This window comes from Mastacembelus armatus, chromosome 10 (genome assembly GCF_900324485.2).
Source record: "Mastacembelus armatus chromosome 10, fMasArm1.2, whole genome shotgun sequence".
NCBI lineage: Eukaryota > Metazoa > Chordata > Actinopteri > Synbranchiformes > Mastacembelidae > Mastacembelus > Mastacembelus armatus.
The window spans coordinates 3,890,564-3,909,666 of NC_046642.1; the positions used below are offsets into that span (position 1 = coordinate 3,890,564).

General features: G+C 38.5%; 1 protein-coding gene across 1 annotated transcript; it reads right to left on the bottom strand.

The window, feature by feature from the left end:
• Nucleotides 1-439: 439 nt before the first annotated feature.
• adad1 (adenosine deaminase domain containing 1 (testis-specific)) lies at nt 440-8,785 on the bottom strand. Its single transcript, XM_026330946.1, has 12 exons — nt 8,701-8,785; nt 8,096-8,251; nt 7,798-7,968; nt 7,045-7,116; nt 6,390-6,515; nt 6,102-6,225; nt 4,118-4,288; nt 3,662-3,737; nt 3,400-3,556; nt 1,315-1,549; nt 898-1,030; nt 440-553 (listed from the first exon to the last, which is right to left on the bottom strand). Exons 1-12 carry the CDS (start codon nt 8,783-8,785, stop codon nt 440-442), a joined length of 1,620 nt encoding a protein of 539 aa, XP_026186731.1.
• Between the last annotated feature and the right edge of the window lie 10,318 nt (nt 8,786-19,103).

Sequence of the window (19,103 nt, forward strand, 5' to 3'; positions counted from 1 at the left end):
TGTTAATTATGGTAAAATGAACATCCACTTTACGCCATCTTTTTTTTTTTTTTATATTGATTTTCTATTCTTGTGCTAACCCTGGCTTACCATTATCAAAATTCAACCACTGAATATGGACAAAAAGTGATTTGTTTTTTCCACAAGAGATATATACATATATAACTATATAACTTGCACTACTTCAGAGTTTTCAGCACCACAAATGTAGAATTCAAAGAAAAATACAAAGGGTCTGCCCATATAGTTTAGTGCATGGTAACTTTCATTACAAAATACTTTGAAACAGTAAACACTGAAGAGCAAGCTCTCATCACCACAAACTCAACACTTATATGGTATAAACATAAATATCAACAAAAAAGAGCAGAACTATTACTCCAATGAAGATGCACTGTAGATTTTTTTTTTTTAATTCCTAGTGAAAATCAGGTTTCACTTACATGCTGAAGCTGTCACTAACTGAAAGCTTTACCAACCAGGAACCAAAGCCCTGCTGCAACAGGTACGCCCTCAACATGTTCTTGGCCTCCTGGTAAGGTTTCGCCATTCTCTTCAGTGACAAATAGAAGTAATGTAAGTAACAACAATCCTTTGACTGACTTTTCTAAGTCTGGGTACACACTAAACGATTTTCAATCTACAATTTACTGATTTTAGAAACGTGGGAGTCCACAAACATGAGGACAGTTTCCTCCCATTTTCATAATGATCAAACCAACTCCCTCAAAATGTAAAATTTGTTAAAATCAGAGGACTTAATGCTAGCTCTTAAAAATCTTTTGTGTATTATATGATTGGAACAGAAACACCTAATTTATGCAGGCTGATGAATACTACAATTAACACGATGAAAGTGTGTCGATTACTTTCAAAATACACGGTTACAGGGTTTACCTTGGCCTCTCTGTAGGAGCTCGCGGACAGCTGGTCTTGCTTCTGGGCCTCTTTAGCCACCAACTTGAAACGGTGCAGCATTGCTGCTTTGCACAGACGACTTGCAAGAAAAGATCCACTCTTAAAGGGAGATCTACAACAAGAGAATCAGTGTAAAGAAATGGCAGTAATGCAGCCACAGTCAAACCTAAAAAGCAAAAAAAAGGAAGTAAATCCCCACTGTGCTGACTGACCAGGAAACATCGCTGGTAATGTTTTTATTATTGTACTGTATAAAACTAGCACCAGTTGAGAATGAAAAAGCACCACCAATATTTTAACCAATTGCCAACAAGTCTGTTGTATTGACAATAACTTCATCCAAAATGAGCCTCTTACATGACACCTCAATGCTAACAACTGCACAGTCATCCTTACTCTTCTACCGTCTTGCCCTCTAGACCATCCACGACCTCAATGGAGCTGTCTCCTTCACTCCAGTTGATACTGTAGGTCAGATGACCATCACTGGTGCTGTTCGCAGCCACTGACGGCACCAGGCTGATGTGGGGCCTCATCATGTAATAGAACATGGGCATTTGAGAGGTGATCCCCTCCACACGCTGGCACACAGACATCTCCAAGCCACGGATATCACTGCAGTTGCAATCACCTGTAAAATTCAATCACAAGGTAAAGTTTATTTACTCTATGGAGGTAATGTGCAGTTGGCCATAAAGTGAGAAAGTTTAACCTACTTGAACAGGCAGGTATATTACACGTATATGTCAGCTGGCAAACAAACTATAAAACGGAATATGCCGCAGCTGTTGGTCTGCGAGTTGGTACTTTAATGTTTGTGGCTGAAAGTTATGACAAGAACATTAACTAAAGAATTTAATGATCTGATAAAGTGTCAAACACAGTGTTGTTGTATGCTACTTTTTATACACATTCAATGCAACTAATTCTGGAGTTTCCCTCTATCATGAATGGGCAAATGTGGGTCATATAGTCATTATGATAACGAAAACAGGAGAGGGCAGACTCAGATGGAAAATCAGACACTACACTATTGTCTTTAGTAAAACCTAACTTGGAAACATGAGTAGGATATTTTCACACCTATTCAAATGATCTTTTGCCAATAAGATGATTTTAATGTTGGGAAATTTGTTGGCTAGTTACGTCATTTTTCCCTAAGCAGCCAGTTTATAATCTAATAACTGCAAACACTGGGCAGCTTAATACACATAGACGTGATACAGTGCTACCTAAGGGCCTGTTTTTAGGGTAGGACAAATATCTAGGTAAAACTGCTGGATTTGTGTTAGAAGATTGTAAGTCCTTAGGGTGTCTGAGATTCATTCTTTGAAAACAGGTTCTGTTTAAAATCTGGTACTGAGAGAAAAGATCACAATAGTTTTGAACAACCACATGTGCCCCTCTCTGACCTTGTTCACCCTGCATTTTAGGTAAAGGTAGGCAAAGGGGGTCAACCAAATTTTGCGTCATCTATCTCCGTGCAGCAAAATAAACCCATTTATTTAAGACAATGAGGACTGCCCGGAGACTGTTTACCAATTTCTTATGATCCCTTTTTCGAGGTAATTGTAGCGTTGTCTCTTAGCTTGTCTTGGTTTTACTACTTTCAAGACACGTGCCTGGTCCTTAGCAGCTGCAGGTAGCCACATGTTTCAATGCAAAGCACCAGTTGTGGTTTTAGATGTGACTCAAAGAAGTGTTCCATTTACAAAGCAGTAAAACAATGAATACTACAAAGGATACTTTTTCTATTCTACTTCATTTATTATGCCACCTAATTTTTGATCACAAGTATGCAAATTGTTGAACTGAAACTGAGCTCGTCTACATTGATGATGTTGCTGGTGCTGTTTGTTTTTGTTGTGATGTCAACACTAACACCAAGAATTTCATGTTACTAAGGTTTACATTTACATTCTGAAAATGTGAAATGTAAAAGAAATATATCCATTTCATGTCTAGGGTGATCAGGCCCTAATCTGTCTCATAATTAATATATTGTTTAGAATCCTCCAGGTAAACTCAGTATGCAGGCAGCATAGTGACCAATGACGCTGATATTGGAGCGTTTCAAAGCAATCTCTTGCTAGTGCTTGGATAGAGATCACAAACTCACCTAGATGTAGGTGGCTATACCACTTTTACACTGAAGAGCTTAAAATACAAAGCCTTTTGTAAGTAAATGGATTAGTGCTTAAATGAGTTATATACTAAATCCTCAATACCAAACTTGCACAAATAATGTGATACGGTAAAATCTTACAATAACAATAAATCTTCCAGTTTAATAGTTTCTTACTAAAAGCACCACAATGTAAATCTCCAGTAACTGCAGCAATCATGAAGTCTAACTTAACTGAAATATGAACGTCAGATGTGGGAAAAGGTGGATTAGAGTCGAAATGTGGGCCTGTATCTAAACTCCACAGTTAGAATTAAAACCTTGCTAATTCTTAGGAGTAGGACTTATTCACTCGCCTATGAGGATGCTTTGGACATAGATGGGCTCAATGAAGTGGCTGAGCAAGGCTCCTTGGTATCCTAGCACCTGCCACTGAGTAATCTTGTCAGTGGCGGACATACTGACAATCTTGGAGGCAGATTTATCGATGGCTGACGAGAAGACTGAGAACACCTTAAAAAGAAAATTCAATCAGTAGTTATGAAATGATAGGGCAGGCAGCAACTACACGAGCAACATTAAATATCCCCTATATGAGAGAAAGTAACAGAACATCACCTTGCCTTCCACTGACAGGTGGAGGCTAATCTCATTGTTGACTTGCCACGCTGAAATGGAAAGTGGGTTCAGGCGCCTGAGAATAAAGCAATGAGCTGAGGAAAGGCATTTAAAACTGTTGTATTAGTAGAAATATTGTTCATGCTACTTCGCTCAGGAAAGGCATGTCTGTGGGTATTATAAAGAGCCACATGCTAACAAAAACAACCACATCGGGTCATGTGCACAGCAACAGAGCTTGAGGAAGGATTTATGAGACATGTACCTTTACCACTATTAGCTCTCTGGGGCGCTATGGGTTTGTCATTCGCTAATTGTGCAAATAAAGTATCCCAGTATTACTTGCAATATTTAGTTTCCAGAACTTTTCCTTTATGCCAAATCTAAAAACAATCACATCACACTTTGGTATTATATTTCACCAGTGCTTACATTAATAGAGGATAATACACTCACAGCTTGGAAGGGATCTGTGCAGCACCCTTTGGGAGTTGGTTCACATAGAGGTGAATGGTGATGCCATTTTTCAGGCTGAGGAGGCCACTGCTGCTGTTCTGTTGGAAGACCGTCTTCTCCTTCAGATTAGCCGTTTTGCTGAAGTACATCAGCAGATGCCGGTAGAAGAACCTGACAGCACAGTAAGAAAATGGTTCATTACAAATTTTATTCAAAACGTGCATACAGGCAGTAACACCTGAAGAGGTAAAGAACTGCACAAACAGATGAAAAAGGGATGTCTTCCCCCATGAAGAATGTAGTTAAAAAATAAATAAACTTTATCTGAAAAGACATCTATATATTCAACTGTTTCGGAAACTAAATGCTAGTTAATGACAAATGACAATGTGCACTAAGCCTTCACAATTTAACTGATGTTTTCACCACACCTGCTCTTCCTCAAGATCTGTACTTTAACTATTTTCATGCAATTTAAACATGACATTCCTCTTCAGTTTTGATTCACTGAGGTGTGACAGCGTCGAAAAAATTTACTGTTTATCTTTGATTCTTAAACTACAGATGACAAGAATAACTTTTATAGTAAAGATAATTTCTTTCCTTACCCCTCTACAGACAAGGCCACAGGAAAATAAATACATGTTTCCAGTTAGGATACTGTTAAGGGTCTAAAGATTGATGGTGTCCTGTACTATACAGACCCTATACAGAACGCAAAGCCCATTAAGGAAAAGATATTTGCAAAAAAATAATCATTTCACTTTAATAATACAAGGTGTTCAAGTCTCTACTTACAACAATCAGGGCAACATCTTGACACAATATGAACAAATACCCTATTATATTAGGGTACATATTACCTTCATTGTGAATTTATATTTCAAGCTTGCACATAATCAGGTTTGACCAGGCAAATCATAACATACAAGTCAAGTCAGAGCACTGGGGGACAGCTTAACAAAACAACAGGAAACACACCTACACCGAAAGTCGTTCTCATATTTATAGGCTACTGTGGTCTACAAATGTTTCTCTGTACACTGACGTCACAGGCAGAGGAATTTGTGTTGTGTGTGTACAATCACATTTATCGTCATATCATCATTGATGTGGTCGCAGCCTACAAATATCTAGGTGTACACCTGGACAATAAGTTGGTCACTGAGCACAGATGTACAACATAAAAAAGGGCTGAGACGCCTTTTCCTCCTGAGGCAACTTAGGTCCTTAGACGTCTGCAGGAAGATGCTGCACGTTTTACAAAAACTGTGGTTTCAAGTGTGCTGCTTTATGCAGCAGTCTGCTTGGGCAGCATAAAGCAGAAAGATGCAAGACGGCTTGTGCCAAAACCTGGATCAGTGACTGAAATGAGGCTGGACTCGTTGGTGACTGTGGTGAAGAGGTGCACACAGACAAAGGTAGAGACCATCCTGGATTACACTGATCATCCCCTTCACAACATCCCGATGGAGCAGAGAAACAGCTGCAGTGGACGACTCACCTCACTGCACCGCAGGACTGAACAATACAGGAGATCCTTCATCTCCACTGCCATCAGGCTCTACAAAACCTTAGCCAATGGCAGATGACAACTGACTAAGTGACCACTCCTACTTGACTTTCTAATTAACCACGAGATTACCTGAATTTCCACTTGGGGATTAAATAAATTTATCTTATCTGTGTGTCCACTTTTTAACAAACTTTTCAGTATTTGAAGGTTCTTACAACTGGTGATATAGAGGTATATGTTTGGGCAGCTTCAGGAGCTGTAATTTAGTATACTTGACAGAAGGTCTATACAAAGTAAAAAAGTTTCAATAATGTTCTTCATTTTGTTAACTTTTAATAAAAAAAAATTAAAATAATTTAACTGTTCAGCTACTTAACATCAGAGGATAATGAAAAAAACAGGCTTTTTAAGGCATAATATGACAAAAAACAAAATTCCTGTACACATGGTGCCATATCAGCAGCTAACCTCATAAGAGATCTCCTTGCAGTAACAACAGCGTGGGAGTCATGCAAAATGCGTCCACTTGACGAGGCACTCTCTTTGGTACTGAGGTTTCCAGTGCCAAGAGCAACCACCTCACATCCGCTGGCTATAGGGTGAGAAGGGAGTAAGGACAGAAGTCAATACAGTGCGCACTTACCCAACAGTCATGCTACTTTTAACAGACTATAAGCTGTTTATTTGTGTAGATCTCTGTTTTCATTCTCATAGTACATATTATCATCCATCTTATTTGACTCAGAGCTTACTTACCAGTCTGAATAACAAATGCTGCTGTGGTGTCTGCACAGGCAGAGAACTCTGGGTGGCTGCTCATCAGCTTAGTGAGCTCATCCTTGACGGCATGTAGAATCTGGAAGTTGACAGAACTCTTCCTATCTGAACAGTATTAAGATGATAAAAGAAATATAATTTAATTCATCTCATTATAGACACATGAACAAAAAAAAATATGTTAGAGAGTCAAGCCATGGTGCACGGACATTGTTCTAGCAGCATGTGATAAGTCAGCATCTTACTAAGACACTTTACATTGTTTTTCCTTTAACTGGTCAAGCATTTTGATATTCTACTGTAATATTCTTTATTAGATAAGTCCCTGTACTTCTACTTTTCACTTGACACATAATGCTTTTTAAATATTCCAACATAACATTTGGTTATACTTTAACACATTGGATTTAAAGTGAAGGAGTTCTTCGCCTGACTTCAATCCAACATGTTTCCATATTTTCTTTCAGAGCAAATAACCACTTAGCAAATATAAAATAAAAATGTGCCATTGTCCTAACATCTGTGGCAATATTCCTTCAAAAAAAACAAAAAACAAAAAAACAAACACCCTTACTGCTAGAAGGTAATACTGCTATATCTCAAATGGCACAGCAACAAAGAAAAAAACAATTACTGTGAAGGGGTCTACAAGGATGGACGTCAGAAAAGGAAGGCGCCTCTTTTACTGGAAGCGGTGGAGGGACATCTAAGAAAGAAAAAAAAAAAAAACAGGCATTGTAATGAATGAATACAGTTTGTGCCTTACAAGATACTACACAGTACTGTAACTGTTTTTTGTAGTTCTAACTAATTTTTCACCACTCAAGATTTGTCCTCTACCAAGCTGTAACTGCTTTAATTGAGTTAGTATCATGTTAATTTTTTTATTATTCTGTTAGGCCAAACCATTTTTGTTTTCATCATAACTGTTGGACAGTAGCACTGTATGCTCAGCCAACCTACTCTGCGTAAATAAAGGTGACATAAATGAGTGTGGTTTTCCAGAACTAGCATTTATCAATGTTGAGACAGCAATGCCTTAAGGGATTTTAAAGGAAGCTGCTTAATTACTTTTAAGCTCATTTTCTTATTTAATGATTTTATTGTTAATATATTCCACCATTTACCAAGAAACCTACAGTATTGATGATGTTACTACATATTCCTGAAAACTAACATTAACCATATTTAGTGGTATCTTTTGTAGGGGCCTTACAGTATGTGTCATTTTCACTCACTTCATTATAGTGACAAACACATCAGTAACATCAGAATTCAATGTAAAAAGAGGATAACCTGACAAAAGGCTAATCATCAGCAGCACAGGAATCATCATTGCCATCTGTTACAGAAAAACAATAAACTTGGATCAGCATTATACACATACCTGATGCCTGAGAGGGGAAAGGCTTCAGATCTTCCAAGGTGGGCAGTAGGTCCTGCAGAGCGAGCTCAGCCGCTTTGAGCCGAGCCTCCTTTTTAGTTACTCCCATGCCAGTCTTGTACTTAACCCCATTAACAATCACACAAAATGCAAAATAAAGCCCTGTTATGTTGGCTGGAAAAAAAAAACAAAACATTATTTTCATCAATAATGAAAATAGTTGCAGTTCTAAAATAAACAAAACTGTAAAATTCAATTACATATGAATGTGAATACATACAAACATGCTGTTGTGCCTTACCTGTGGTCACTGTCTCCTTTATTTCCAACTGAAAGTGCAAGATTCGGGCAAGCTGGTGAAGCAAAGACATGGCGTGCGTCTCGCCTTGCATGTATCTGTCAATCAACACTTTAGGTGATGAACCTTTTGGCTTGGCTTTTGACTTGAAAGCAGGACCTTAGTTGAGGAAACAACATGTAGACAAAGCACATTTATATTTAATCTGTACAGTCTTGACTACATCAAAAATGTTCACTGCACTGCAACAGAAACAAAACCTCATAGTAGCTAGTAGATAAAGTTATTAATATTACTGTGCATCAATACTAATTTTGTGCCCCTTTTAACCACTGATGACAGCTTGAAAATACATTAGGTAGCTTAGTTATCTGTAAATGTTGGATTTGGGCCATTTATGTTTGTTCATATTATTAATCTTGGCCTAAAATCATTATCTCACAGATAAAAATGTTGCACCCAGAAATATTTTCAAATAAATATTAACTGCTCTGCAACAAAAAAGGTTGTTTTTATTTAAACATGTTATGAAAATAACAATGTGAGAGCATTCTAAAATTCACTAGGTCTGAATGTAGTTTTCAATTGTTGGTCAAAGGCATCCTTACTAGAGGCACCTGACTGAGTCAGTCCTGATGTCACTGGAAAGCAGGCTCCTCTGGATCCTCCATACGATCCGGCAGCTGACAACATCCTGTAATCTTTCACAAACCAAACAAAAAGAAAAACAACCATCCCATTAACCACCTCAAAAACTGAGTGACACAAACCAAACTCAAGCTAAAGGTTCCCAATGACTGAGGCCTACAAGGTCAAGGAACAGGGTTCAAGGGCTTCCAGCCCCTAACCTGACCTGCCCTGACCTGGTATAGCTAATTAATTACAAAGTGTGGCTTTTGTTAATATTGGAAAGTAAACAACCACAGGAAAAATGTTTGGCTGTAGTTAACATTCAAAATTATTTTAACATTTAGCGTTAACGTTAGTCAGTTGCCGCCAATTAGCTAGCGTTAACTAGCTAAAGCTGTTTGCAAAGCAGGTAACTACATGCCTAACGTTAACTAAGCTAAGTTAATGTTATACTTAAGTTAATGTTATACTTACTTTACCTTTACCACAAGGATTTACAGACATTATATGTCTTTATATCTTTAACTAACTAACTACAGCTAACTAAAAGCAGCTAATTAACGTTAGCTAGCCACCCGAGACTTAAGATAACTTAGCTTAACGGTAGCGTGAGACCTCATGGCGCACAATACATATTACGCCTAAAACAAAAACAATTTCTTAACTTGACACTCTTGAAACCGCGACTACATTTACCCTGCTAGTTCACTGTGTAAACCTGAAGCTCCTTCGATCGAGACAAGACTAAAATGTCCGTTTTTGTCGATGTGTTTCCGAGTCTTGTCTCACCATTAGCGCCGAACACAGATCGTTTCCAGAACACGATGAGCTACACTGTTCGAAATTCTCGACGCCCTGTTGCATGGCATTTTTTTAGAGCTACATGGCTCTGTGGGTCCAAACTGAAATAACTAGTATTTGATTGATTGAAATTTTATACACACATTTGTGAAAACACATCACAGTGAAGGCTAAAAGTATATTTCCTATGACTTTTGTGGAAACTGGTATGTTTTTTTTTCCCATCTCTTCATTAAGAAAGAAAAAAACAATTATTTAGATTGTGAGTGAGTTTTAAAAGTTTCTGACCCAGTTGGACACTTTTCTTTGGTCCGTGCATACAGTAAGTTTTCATAAACTCATTGTAAAGTTTGAAGTAAATAAAAAAGTCGTTGCCTCTCAACTCACATCCCCCACTGCTATGTTAAAAATTGTGATATATTGGTCCTACACAGGGGCAACTTCCTCCTACCCTTAGGCATACACTTGCTGACAAAAGAAAGCGCACTCCTACTCTCTGTCTGCAAACCTGACTAGTTTTATAGTATAGGAATTTCCCTGCATCCAGATCATTTAAAAAAGTTGTGTGTACTGGCTTATCTTTGTCACATACATTTAGGGGCTTTTACACTTACACTTGTTATTTATAGAGAAGTCTGAGATGATAAAATGACATGTCACGGGACACTTGGTCTAGTGTGGTAATGCCTGGTGATTTTGTTTTGTTGACATCATAAATTGGTAGCTAAAGTTATTAGTCATAGATGAATATCAGCTGCCATCACTGGTGCTGACCATGTGCCCTTTTGAACCACTGATGATTGTACACAGTTTCCTTTCTTGTTATGAGACAGTAGAAAGTGGTCACTAATTTAACAGGGCATGTATTTTTTGATTATGCATATGCAGGCCTACGTATGTCATGCTTAAGGGTAACCTAGGCCTATCTGAAAAGAATATAGTCTGACATATTGCAAAAGTTTCAAAAGTGAGTTGGATGATAAGTTCAAACTCTCTGTTGTCATTATGAAGTTGCCAGGAAGTCAGAAGAGACTCCATTTCCCTTCTTCACTCAAAATAATCACACATAAGAACCAGCAGGTTTGTTTTTATAGACCTTGGTGTTTGTATAGCTTATCAAACAAACATCAGGGGTGTTGATAACAGGTTTGTCAAGTCGATGTTTTCATTGTTTTTGCTAATGATTGACCACAGCAGTGTAGACTTAAGAATGGTATCCATCTCCTCCTGAAATTCTCAGCAAGAAAACAAATAAGAATATTTCCAAAATGCCACACTAGCCCTTTAGGTTATGGCCAATGACGCCATTATGGTAGCTGAATTTTCAGTTGTACTGTAGTGGTGTGGGACACATAATTGTATGTATTTAGCAAAGTGATAACTGTCTGCTATATGGCAGAGTAGGCTCGGTGAAGTATGTGTCTAAGGGTGGCTGTGGTTAGGGGTTTGACACTACTTATGTGCAGGCTGCCTGAATCGAAACTTTTATTTTGTTAAAGGGTCATTATGAAAGGCTACTGGTTTTAGTGTTTTCAGTTCCCCCCTTGAATCAAGAAGTGCTGTTACTGGGTACAACGATTAGCAATTATGAGAGTGTAAAAGTAAAACGGAACAAGCAGCCCACAGCCATTGAGCACTGAAGGTCACCACCGGAACAAATATGGTTTAACACTCCCACAGATTGGGACAAAGTTTGAATTGACTTCTCTAATCAGTCACACTTGAAAAGGGAAAGGGCACGGTCTGAAATGAGTTTGCATGCTCCACATCCTATAGTTAATCTCATAAGCAGCTAAGATAAAGGAAAAAGATGAGTCACTCAGCTGTGACTGTGCAGCCTTAACCACAACCCAGTTTTCCCATTAATGAAGCTGGAAGTGAAATTGTTTTTTTCTTCTTCTTTTGTTTAAGGGAAATCTCTTGCATTGGTTAAAGGTTTACAATTTTACAGAAACAGTTTCTATGATATAAATTATTATTGAAGTGCTTTCATCAATCATTAAAAAAATAATAATTTGGTATATAGCTTGCTTTTATACAGTACATCCCTGAATTGCTTTACAAAATATTTAAGATAATTATTAGTTATAATGGTAAGAAAATAGATAAACAAATAGTCATGTTCATGCACATAAACAATGAAGGAGTAAAAGTTGAACATTTTATCTACCTATTGTGGGGATGTTTGCTCAGTGCGGAAAAATCAAAACAGCCTTGATCGGAAATGAAACCCTCAACCCTGGAAATATTTGCTGTTATTAATAACTTTGTACACATTTGCAGCCTCTCACCAATTTGGAAAAGCTATAGAAAGCCATGAAAGGCAGTGGAATTTCCCCTGCAAAGTGAGATTTTCAGGACACCATCAGTACAAACTCAAAAAAGACCTTTTTGAAAAAAATTGAAAAGGCACCAGAACAAAGCATGGTGCTAGCATCCAAGAATTCATGACACATAAGATCTAACATAATTTAAAATGCCCAAAAACACTTGCACTTGCATGACGTGTATGTAAATGAATCTTCCATGGTTGCAGAATTATTTTTGCTTCCACCTACAGCAATAATTAATATCAGTGGACCAATATCAGGCTTTCTAAAATCTACTAAATGACACATAGGTGTATTAATAAAATATACAACAGTATGTCACCAGATGAATCATCTTGGGATTTTGAAAATTGATGCAGTTTAAGAGCATATGCATAGCTGATGTTCACACATAATATTCTAACAGTAGAGGGCAGTATAAGAATGGAGTTAAGTAAAGTCAGTGGCACAAACTGAATCACATCATTGCATAATGTGATTCATGTAATGTAACAGGAAGTTTTGAGTGTGAAATTCTCACGGTGGGAAATGGTAATGACAGATGATTTAACAGAGTTGATTAAATATTAGCAAGTACAGTTATTATTCATCTCATCAGGTCAACCCCCGTTGTTTTCTGCTCATGACAAAATAAAAAAGGAAGTGCATACAAATACTGTGCCAAAAGCAAGATGTTTTGTAAGCCACTATTATTCGAATGCATATTTTCTTCTCATGCGATCCCCATAATATAAAACAGAGAAGTAATGTTTAAATCCAAATTTAGTATATTTACTGCCAATGACAGTATTTCATCAATATCCACATCAGTGCAGCTTGAGGAGGAATCTGGCTCTGAATGTAAGTGAACATTACAGATTTCCAAGTTTATGATTTATGATGAGAAATAAAATATCTAGCTCTCAGGGCTTAAACACACGACTTACACCTAAGCACACTTCTTTACAAGTATGATATACACATAATGGGCTGTAGAGAGCTCCGCTAAACACTTTATTGCACAAAGTGGCCCCAGACCATCAGAAACCAGAGCCTAGCGCTCCATGGCTAGCGCATGCTTTCCTTGACAGAACCCTACCATTGATAAATAACAGCAGCTCTTCTTTAGCCTGGCTGGTGCAGTTATGTTCAGCTGCAGCTCTCCATTGCGTCTCCACAGCCAAGATTGAATCTTCCCCATTCATTAGACTAAGTGGATGAGGCTCTCTAATAGGGGCTCCCTTCCCCTCAATAATTGCCGTTGATTGGCGTAAATTAGACCCTAGTTGCCAGACGAGTGATTCTCAACGACGATAATCCGATTCCCAACTCAAACTAATAGGATTTTAACTCTGGCTTTGGCCTAATGTCCGTCTGCAAAACCTGGCTATGGCCCTATGCCCCATCTTGCCGACGTCCTCTGGATCATATCTGGGCCAGACCAAGCTGAAACTACAGTAGTGTTTGGATTTGGCAGGGTTAGGGGTCAGGTCATTGCTATTCTTCACCCCATGCTCTCAGTGACTAATCTCCTGCACAACATTCTTGGCATCAATTGGTCATTCATGTGTGTCACTTACATCATCATGGGAACATGTGTTTGAATGAGACTGAAGTCTGCTGGAGCACAGAGCAGATGTTGGATGTCGTTGGTTGACATGTAGTTGCAGCTTAGGCCTGGATACTGAATAAATCTGGAAATAACTCAAACTTGGCAAACAGGCAGTACAATCCTATAAGCTTGTTTAGTTCCAGAGGCACTGATCTGCCATGACTAGATACACAGCTGACATCGATGATGGTGACTACTTTGGCTAAACTCTGTTTCAGCATAATAAAAAGCCTGCTTGCATCACATTACTGGTAATATAATGTTAGTAAATGTTTGGGAAACAGTCTATTAAATATGTATGCACCAAACCATTTGCAGCATTCTTGCACAAGTTAGACATACAGTATATGAACAGATTTACGAATTGTACCAGTTCAGTTATTGCTTCTCTGAAGAAAGAGAAATGTAAAATGTAACAGTGCTGGCACATGGCAGTAATTACAATGAATTCAGGTCTTTTACTATTTAGGAACTGACAAATTAGACCATTGTCTTCCTATTTTCAACCCTTTGTGGTTGAATGTAATATGGGGTTTAAATGATGTAGAAATACCACCCATTCTCAATATCCTTCTTCAGTTAGCCAGTCTGGCACCTTTCTATTGTTCCTTCCCAACAACATGAAGTCTATAAGGGGAGCACATTGAATGTTTTTTGTCATTCAGTTGATAAGCGGACGGTGCTACTACTAAGGCCTGAGGACTAATGAATCTCCACTCCATTACCGCTGAATCGGACAGATTGCTCTCCCGGAGAAATGAATTGAGTTTTTTGTATTTGTGAGATCATTCTCCCTCCATTAACTGCTCTTTATCCCGTCTCTTCATCACAGGCAAATCAGGTTAGGCAGCCATGATTAGCTGGGGTGGCCTCCCTTTTTAAAAGGTAATTGGGTTTGGCGGCTCAGCTGATAGTGCCATTAGGACCAATAAAGGCTGGGCTTGGCTCATCGAGTGAAACAGATTCTTCAGCAGCAGATGGCAGACGGAGGGAGAGGGCTCTGATGCATTGAGCCCGAAAACAAAGTTTGTGTAACCAAAGTAGTTTGGGGGCACCCTCTCTCCACATTTTCCCACCACCACCTTCCCTCAACTTAAGCCTAATTTTTGGTGCCTTTGTAGTGATGTGATGGTGACGTTTGTTGAGTTTTAATAGGCTGAACTCTGATTACAAAATTATTAAGCCATTAGAATGTGATATTTTTATTGGGATAATTAATCATTCTCACAGAAATGTTACCAACCAAAGAAGGGCAGGGTTAATGCTGCTGAGACTAATGGGAAATCACATTCCCCTATGCCAGTATTGTGTAAAGCAATACTGTTATAATCACTGGACCATTTTCCTCTACAGTTCACTATATGTTAACCTGTTTGTATGTAAAAACAGTAATCAGCGGTTGATAAAGATCAAAGATGTTGAATGAAGACACTCGGTGCAACCGACAATCGATTTGTCCAACTGTATCGTCTCCTGTCATCTGGACTAAAGGAAAGGTGAACTTGCCAATTTCCGAGAAATCCCGCAAAGCCCCAGATAACCTTACTGCATCTGGGGCTTCGTTCTATAGGAAAAGGTGCATTAGTGGTGACAGGAGGGCCAGTGGGGACTGGTGCTGATGGGAGATTTAGACGGCTGGAGGTGGGCTTGTGTATTATGTAGCTGGCCATTGCTGTGACTGTCTCCCTCTTATCTCTTCCACTGAGAATGCCTGATCCCCACTGCTCGTCTTATCTGTGTGTGAGACTTAGTTTTCCCCCCTTTTACTTCCCGGAATCATCCCAGTTCAGTGAACTGTGGCATTGTCAATGAGAAAGGTGACTCTGTTGCCTTTTTTGTTTCAACCAACTGTAAAGTTCATGTAAAGAAGCTATCTTCTCCGTATCACTTATAAATCATTTGTGGGATTTGATTTCAAGACATGCTACATTCATAATATGATCAACTGGGTTTCTGCTGACCTTCAGGATTGGTGTAATTTTCTGTGAAATAAACCAAACCCAGTTAATGAAAGGTCATTGCCTATTTTTACTTTCGTAGTTTTTTTTGTCAGTCTAGTATTTTGAAGCAGAAGAGCAAAACAGATAAATATAATATAAATGCAGTGATTGCTTCTGTGTGTCTGTTTCTGTGCCTGCACACACTCTTTGATGTATTGCTGAGCTATAACCAGAGGGTTGTGGTACATTTTCACCTGAGAGCTGCACATTTCCAGCTCTCCTAAATAAAACATGGTGTCGCCAGGCGCCGGTAAGTGTCCCTCAAAGAGCAGTGGGAGGAAGGGTGAGGGTAAAAAGCGTCCAGGTTAAGTTGTTTGAAAGGCCCCGGGTATTAAGAGGCATTTTACACTTAAGAAGTTGGTTTCGCTGGGTTTTCTGTTTCCCCTCTTATTGATTGATGCTCAACTATCAATGCATAATAGAAAAGCACTCAGAGCAAATGCAGGGTTATGGCCTTGGGAGGGAGTCGGCAGACAAGACTGCAGCACCCCCCCCCCACTCACTCCAATGCCATTATTGGCCCATAAAGGATCCCTCGGGAAGGCCACGGTGTTCAGATCAGCACACACCAAATACCCAATTAAAAAAGGCTTTAAATTCCCTCCTCTTTCCTGGGCAAAAATCAATCTGAATTCAATCTATTCGGCTAGGATTCCGACAGTGCAGGTAATTGCCCATAATCGGCCAGCTAGGTGACAACAGCTTAAAGGGGAGACACTAATACAATCAGGTATTTGCTTTCAAAGCCTGTCCTGGGCCCAGGCCTCAGCTGTCGAAAAACAGGTAGAGTGTAGTTTATGTAGCCATCAGAAAAAGGCATATATAAAGTTACACAAGTCTTCCATTGTGGGGTGCTCAACAGCTGATAAAGAGGTTCTGAAAAGCACTGGAGGAATGATACTTCCTAAATGACCCATCATAAAGCTGCAATAAATGTATTCAGCATTCATCTTCCAAAATAGCTTGTCAAGGAACTGGAAATGAAATAGCGCTCATATTCTTCTATATAAGGTTCACATTGTCAACACATGTTATTAGCATAACATGCACACAATAAAATGACTTGCTGTCATGTCAGGATTACTTCAATGCAATTCTACACTTCTACTAAAGACATGGCATACTTAATGGTACAGTAGCATTAGATACTTAATGGGGGTATATTGCTGTACATAACCCCACCCCACCTTGCTGGATGTTTTTCCATTGCCTAATGCATGTGCTTGCATGCAGCCTTAATGTTTTTTGCTCTCAAGCAGCTCTCTGGAAAGTGATTTGTCATCTTCCAGATACTGGACACGTTGTGTATGTTAATTAAAATAAGAGGGGCTAAACACAGAGCTGTCGTAGCAGGTTGACATTTTGGATTTCAAAATCTTATTAAAAATTCTTTTTTATACTCTCAAACAATTATAAGAAAAGTAGTGTGCTATTAATAATTCCTGTTATGCTTCCTTGTTTTAAGGTATATACCAATCAAGACAATAATATGCACTGACCCAGTAAATCTGTGGAAAGCTTTCCAGTAAAAGCCATAACTCCTTTGGGTTCAATTTTTTCTTATTTAGGTCTCATGGTATCCCGGATAAAATATATGAGTATAATGAAGAAAAACAGGACAGTTTCCTACGTATAGTTGAATTTAAAAACCTGCATGTTCATTCAACATAGACAACACAGTTTATCATTTAAAGTTCGACTGGTGAAATTACATGAACTCCAGGCCTTTAGGACTTGGTCAAAAATATAGTAAAGTAGCAAGGGGAAAAAAATCTAACGTTTGAATGCTTCACTAACAAAAATAAGTATTGCTGTGACAAGTTGGACAAAGAGAAACTAAAAGAGGCAGTGAGATGACAATGTGTTTTTGGGGGAGTAGAATCTGCCCTGCTGGCTTAAACTCTAGTTTGAATGACTGGTAACATGATGTGCAGGGGTCAGCAGAGGTCAAAGGGTCATGGACAGAAGTCTATGATTAATGGATCTCTCAATAAAAACGGGAGCTAATATTACCAGCTCTCTTTCCCTTAGCTTGACTTTGCCAAAGTGGAGAGGGAATTCCTTGTATCAGACAGCACAGGGCAAACAGCTTGGCTCTTGAAATTACTTTCTATAATGGGTCCGGGCTTCGAAAGTGGAAGCACACTTTTAATTGACCAATCAAAAGGAAACAAAGCAGCCAATCTTCAGACATGAAGCAGAAATCCAATTGAATTGGTTTCATTTCCTGCCAGATCCATCGCCGTTTAGGACTGTTACACAGTACATCAGTGCAGTTGATAATGAATATATCAAATACCCAGCTGCTCTGAGAGCTTTTGACTTTGTTGCATTAATAACCACACTGAAAATCAATTTCTTTTATTTTACAGTATAGTATTATTACTTTGTTAAGGAATGAAAAAAGTGGAAATGATTTATTAAAACCTAATTTAGCGACGCTTCTGGTATTTTCATTTAGACTTTCATTCTGAGAATCGGCACCTCCTGGAGAATGACATAACCATAACATCTACTGTATGATTCTTTACTTATACGGTGTGTATTTGTAGCAGTCACCATCCGCTGAGTTGGAAATGAAAGAAGAAAGAGTGTTTTAAATAGCAGAAAAACCTCATACTGTGAGGAAAAAAAATCTGTTTATTTCAGAGCAGTCACTGGTTACTATCAGTCGTCATGATTCTGTACAGCTGCTCTCAGTGAACATGACTGTGAATGGCACCACTGAACGTGCTCAGCATCATTTGTCCATTAGGTGGCGTATAATGCTCTCAGTTGCCAAAGCACATGGACATTATTATATCTAACAGAGATTTCAGCTGTGAGTATGCCAGTCAGCATGAATGACATGATCCTATATTCTCTCACAAAAAATTTGGTGGAATTCTTCACTTATTTGGATCCTTTCCATAGGTAAAGGGCGTTGAAACACTCCCTTTCAATCAACTCTAGATTTCATTGTTATAATTAAAGTGACGATGCAGAAATATTATCAGCAAAATATACTCAAGCATTTAAAACATGTAGCAAGCATTGTAATGTAGTAGGAGGTTGCAGTAGATTTAGAGTTATATATAGTTAGGTAAACTAACCTGTAGCAATGCATAAACCATTAAAAGCTGATGGTCTTTATAATGTATAAACCATATAATGAAAGGTAAAATATTCATCTATCCACAGCTCAACTAAAGCAAACAATTCATGGAGACTAAATATAGCAAGATGTGATCTCTTTCCCTGGTGAAATAATTGGAAATTGTACAAATTAAGCACAAGAATGTCAGTCCCATGCTACAGGGCTAAGCTGTGAAAAGATTCAAGATTGGATTCCATAACAGAAACGTATAACTATAAATTCTAATGAAATAATCTCCAATATATACCACTAATACCACACATACAAAAAAGCAACTCTTGGAATTTGTTTAATTACAATTTTTCAATACATCGGTGCTGAATAACCTCTGAAAACAAGTCAAAGAGGCTTTTCAGAGGCTTTTATATGCACATTTTCGCAGTGTTAGTGGCTAAAATCTGTTTCTTTCACAAGGCCAGGCGCTGTGAGCGGCTTGTATTTGATTTCACAGAGAGGTGGTAAACATGTCGGTCTTTTCCACATCTCTGTTGTTCTGACACGCTCAGCTGAGACAGAGCAGCTC